The 5000-nt window shown below is 65.7% G+C and overlaps 1 protein-coding gene across 1 annotated transcript in view; it reads right to left on the bottom strand.

Annotated features, from left to right (window-relative positions):
- Nucleotides 1-110: 110 nt before the first annotated feature.
- Nucleotides 111-5000, bottom strand: part of LOC146207870 (uncharacterized) — an 18021-nt gene continuing 13131 nt past the window's right edge. The window contains exons 2-3 of the mRNA XM_084577724.1: nt 2178-2291; nt 111-350 (exon numbers count right to left, since the gene is read on the bottom strand). Coding sequence (XP_084433850.1) covers nt 111-350; nt 2178-2291 — 354 coding nt within the window. The remainder of the gene's footprint in view (nt 351-2177; nt 2292-5000) is intronic.

Here is a 5000-nt window from a genome sequence, read left to right as displayed (position 1 = left end):
TGCTGCTGCTGCTGCTGCTGCTGCTGCTGCTGCTGCTGCTGGTAGTGCTAGTGGTGGTGCTGCTGCTGCTGTTGCTGCTGCTGCTGCTGCTGCTGCTGCTGCTGGTGGTGCTAGTGGTGCTGCTGCTGCTGCTGCTGCTGCTGCTGCTGCTGCTGCTGCTGCTGCTGCTGCTGCTGCTGCTGCTGCTGCTGCTGCTGCTGCTGCTGCTGCTGCTGCTGCTGCTGCTGCTGCTGCTGCTGCTGCTGCTGCTGCTGCTGCTGCTGCTGCTGCTGCTGCTGCTGCTGCTGCTGCTGCTGCTGCTGCTGCTGCTGCTGCTGCTGCTGCTGCTGCTGCTGCTGCTGCTGCTGCTGCTGGTGCTAGTGGTGGTGGTGGTGGTGCTGCTGCTGCTGCTGCTGCTGCTGGTGGTGCTAGTGGTGGTGCTGCTGCTGCTGCTGCTGCTGCTGCTGCTGCTGCTGCTGCTGCTGCTGCTGCTGCTGCTGCTGCTGCTGCTGCTGCTGCTGCTGCTGCTGCTGCTGCTGCTGCTGCTGCTGCTGCTGCTGCTGCTGCTGCTGCTGCTGCTGGTGGTGGTGGTGCTGCTGCTGCTGCTGCTGCTGCTGCTGCTGCTGCTGCTGCTGCTGCTGCTGCTGCTGCTGCTGCTGCTGCTGCTGCTGCTGCTGCTGGTGGTGCTAGTGGTGGTGCTGCTGCTGCTGCTGCTGCTGCTGCTGCTGCTGCTGGTGGTGCTAGTGGTGGTGGTGGTGGTGGTGGTGCTGCTGCTGCTGCTGCTGCTGCTGCTGCTGCTGCTGCTGCTGCTGCTGCTGCTGCTGCTGCTGCTGCTGCTGCTGCTGCTGCTGCTGCTGCTGCTGCTGCTGCTGCTGCTGCTGCTGCTGCTGCTGCTGCTGCTGCTGCTGCTGCTGGTGGTGCTAGTGGTGGTGGTGGTGCTGCTGCTGCTGCTGCTGCTGCTGCTGCTGCTGCTGCTGCTGCTGCTGCTGCTGCTGCTGCTGGTGGTGCTAGTGGTGGTGGTGGTGGTGCTGCTGCTGCTGCTGCTGCTGCTGCTGCTGCTGCTGCTGCTGCTGCTGCTGCTGCTGCTGCTGCTGCTGCTGCTGCTGCTGCTGCTGTGGTGCTAGTGGTGGTGGTGGTGGTGCTGCTGCTGCTGCTGCTGCTGGTGGTGCTAGTGGTGGTGGTGGTGCTGCTGCTGCTGCTGCTGCTGCTGGTGGTGCTAGTGGTGGTGGTGCTGCTGCTGCTGCTGCTGGTGGTGCTAGTGGTGGTGGTGGTGGTGCTGCTGCTGCTGCTGCTGCTGCTGCTGCTGCTGCTGCTGCTGCTGCTGCTGCTGCTGCTGGTGGTGCTAGTGGTGGTGGTGCTGCTGCTGCTGCTGCTGCTGCTGGTGGTGATAGTGGTGGTGGTGGTGCTGCTGCTGCTGCTGCTGCTGCTGCTGCTGCTGCTGCTGCTGCTGCTGCTGCTGCTGCTGCTGCTGGTGGTGCTAGTGGTGGTGGTGGTGGTGGTGCTGCTGCTGCTGCTGCTGCTGCTGCTGCTGCTGCTGCTGCTGCTGCTGCTGCTGCTGCTGCTGCTGCTGCTGCTGCTGCTGCTGCTGCTGCTGCTGCTGCTGCTGCTGCTGCTGCTGCTGCTGCTGCTGCTGCTGCTGCTGCTGCTGCTGCTGCTGCTGCTGCTGCTGCTGCTGCTGCTGGTGCTAGTGGTGGTGGTGCTGCTGCTGCTGCTGCTGCTGCTGCTGCTGCTGCTGCTGCTGCTGCTGCTGCTGCTGCTGCTGCTGCTGCTGCTGCTGCTGCTGCTGCTGCTGCTGCTGCTGCTGCTGCTGCTGGTGGTGCTAGTGGTGGTGGTGGTGGTGGTGGTGCTGCTGCTGCTGCTGCTGCTGCTGCTGCTGCTGCTGCTGCTGCTGCTGCTGCTGCTGCTGCTGCTGCTGCTGCTGCTGCTGCTGCTGGTGGTGCTAGTGGTGGTGCTGCTGCTGCTGCTGCTGCTGCTGCTGCTGCTGCTGCTGCTGCTGCTGCTGGTGCTAGTGGTGGTGCTGCTGCTGCTGCTGCTGCTGCTGCTGCTGCTGCTGCTGCTGCTGCTGCTGGTGGTGCTAGTGGTGGTGCTGCTGCTGCTGCTGCTGCTGCTGCTGCTGCTGCTGCTGCTGCTGCTGCTGCTGCTGCTGCTGCTGCTGCTGCTGCTGCTGGTGGTGCTAGTGGTGGTGGTGCTGCTGCTGCTGCTGCTGCTGGTGGTGCTAGTGGTGGCTGCTGCTGCTGCTGCTGCTGCTGCTGCTGCTGCTGCTGCTGCTGCTGCTGCTGCTGCTGCTGCTGCTGCTGCTGCTGCTGCTGCTGCTGCTGGTGCTAGTGGTGGTGCTGCTGCTGCTGCTGCTGCTGCTGCTGCTGCTGCTGCTGCTGCTGCTGCTGCTGCTGCTGCTGCTGCTGCTGCTGCTGCTGCTGCTGCTGCTGCTGCTGCTGCTGCTGCTGCTGCTGCTGCTGCTGCTGCTGCTGCTGCTGCTGCTGCTGCTGCTGCTGGTGCTAGTGGTGGTGCTGCTGCTGCTGCTGCTGCTGGTGGTGCTAGTGGTGGTGCTGCTGCTGCTGCTGCTGCTGCTGCTGCTGCTGCTGGTGGTGCTAGTGGTGGTGTGCTGCTGCTGCTGCTGCTGCTGCTGCTGCTGCTGCTGCTGCTGCTGCTGCTGCTGCTGCTGCTGCTGCTGCTGCTGCTGCTGCTGCTGCTGCTGCTGCTGCTGCTGCTGCTGCTGCTGCTGCTGCTGCTGCTGCTGCTGGTGGTGCTAGTGGTGGTGGTGGTGCTGCTGCTGCTGCTGCTGCTGCTGCTGCTGCTGCTGCTGCTGCTGCTGCTGGTGGTGCTAGTGGTGGTGGTGCTGCTGCTGCTGCTGCTGCTGCTGGTGGTGCTAGTGGTGGTGCTGCTGCTGCTGCTGCTGCTGCTGCTGCTGCTGCTGCTGCTGCTGCTGCTGCTGCTGCTGCTGCTGCTGCTGCTGCTGCTGCTGCTGCTGCTGCTGCTGCTGCTGCTGCTGCTGCTGCTGCTGCTGCTGCTGCTGCTGCTGCTGCTGCTGCTGCTGCTGCTGCTGGTGGTGCTAGTGGTGGTGGTGGTGCTGCTGCTGCTGCTGCTGCTGCTGCTGCTGCTGCTGCTGCTGCTGCTGCTGCTGCTGCTGCTGCTGCTGCTGCTGCTGCTGCTGCTGCTGCTGCTGCTGCTGCTGCTGCTGCTGCTGCTGCTGCTGCTGCTGCTGCTGCTGCTGCTGCTGCTGCTGCTGCTGGTGCTAGTGGTGGTGGTGCTGCTGCTGCTGCTGCTGCTGCTGCTGGTGGTGCTAGTGGTGCTGCTGCTGCTGCTGCTGCTGCTGCTGCTGCTGCTGCTGCTGCTGCTGCTGCTGCTGCTGCTGCTGCTGCTGGTGCTAGTGGTGGTGGTGCTGCTGCTGCTGCTGCTGCTGCTGCTGCTGCTGCTGGTGCTAGTGGTGGTGGTGCTGCTGCTGCTGCTGCTGCTGCTGCTGCTGCTGCTGCTGCTGCTGCTGCTGCTGCTGCTGCTGCTGCTGCTGCTGCTGCTGCTGCTGCTGCTGCTGCTGCTGCTGCTGCTGCTGCTGCTGCTGCTGCTGCTGCTGCTGCTGCTGCTGCTGCTGCTGCTGCTGGTGGTGCTAGTGGTGGTGGTGCTGCTGCTGCTGCTGCTGCTGCTGCTGCTGCTGCTGCTGCTGCTGCTGCTGCTGCTGCTGCTGCTGCTGCTGCTGCTGCTGCTGCTGCTGCTGCTGGTGGTGGTAGTGGTGGTGGTGCTGCTGCTGCTGCTGCTGCTGCTGCTGCTGCTGCTGCTGCTGCTGCTGCTGCTGCTGCTGCTGCTGCTGCTGCTGCTGCTGCTGCTGGTGGTGCTAGTGGTGGTGCTGCTGCTGCTGCTGCTGCTGCTGCTGCTGCTGCTGCTGCTGCTGCTGCTGCTGCTGCTGCTGCTGCTGCTGCTGCTGCTGCTGCTGCTGCTGGTGGTGCTAGCGGTGTGTGCTGCTGCTGCTGCTGCTGCTGCTGCTGCTGCTGCTGCTGCTGCTGCTGGTGGTGCTAGTGGTGGTGGTGCTGCTGCTGCTGCTGCTGCTGCTGCTGCTGCTGCTGCTGCTGCTGCTGCTGCTGCTGCTGCTGCTGCTGCTGCTGCTGCTGCTGCTGCTGCTGCTGCTGCTGCTGCTGCTGCTGCTGCTGCTGCTGCTGCTGCTGCTGCTGCTGCTGCTGCTGCTGCTGCTGCTGCTGCTGCTGCTGCTGCTGCTGCTGCTGCTGCTGCTGCTGCTGCTGCTGCTGCTGCTGCTGCTGCTGCTGCTGCTGCTGCTGCTAGTGGTGGTGGTGCTGCTGCTGCTGCTGCTGCTGCTGCTGCTGCTGCTGCTGCTGCTGCTGCTGCTGCTGCTGGTGCTGCTGGTGCTGCTGCTGCTGCTGCTGCTGCTGCTGCTGCTGCTGCTGCTGCTGCTGCTGCTGCTGCTGCTGCTGCTGCTGCTGCTGCTGCTGCTGCTGCTGCTGCTGCTGCTGCTGCTGCTGCTGCTGCTGCTGCTGCTGCTGCTGCTGCTGCTGCTGCTGCTGCTGCTGCTGCTGCTGCTGCTGCTGCTGCTGGTGGTGGTGGTGCTAGTGGTGGTGCTGCTGCTGCTGCTGCTGCTGCTGCTGCTGCTGCTGCTGCTGCTGCTGCTGCTGCTGCTGCTGCTGCTGCTGCTGCTGCTGCTGGTGGTGCTAGTGGTGGTGGCTGCTGCTGCTGCTGCTGCTGCTGCTGCTGCTGCTGCTGCTGCTGCTGCTGCTGCTGCTGCTGCTGCTGCTGCTGCTGCTGCTGCTGCTGCTGCTGCTGCTGCTGCTGGTGGTGCTAGTGCTGCTGCTGCTGCTGCTGCTGCTGCTGCTGCTGCTGCTGCTGCTGGTGGTGTTAGTGGTGGTGGTGCTGCTGCTGCTGCTGCTGCTGCTGCTGCTGCTGCTGCTGCTGCTGCTGCTGCTGCTGCTGGTGGTGCTAGTGGTGGTGCTGCTGCTGCTGCTGCTGCTGCTGCTGCTGCTGCTGCTGCTGCTGCTGCTGCTGCTGCTGCTGCTGCTGCTGCTGCTGCTGCTGCTGCTGCT

Source organism: Amblyomma maculatum, chromosome 1 (assembly GCF_055883805.1).
Source record: "Amblyomma maculatum isolate TAMU_Amacu chromosome 1, ASM5588380v1, whole genome shotgun sequence".
In the NCBI taxonomy this organism is placed as follows: Eukaryota; Metazoa; Arthropoda; class Arachnida; order Ixodida; family Ixodidae; genus Amblyomma; species Amblyomma maculatum.
The sequence above is the reverse complement of the archived record's forward strand: the minus strand, read 5'-3'. Positions and strand labels throughout refer to the sequence as shown.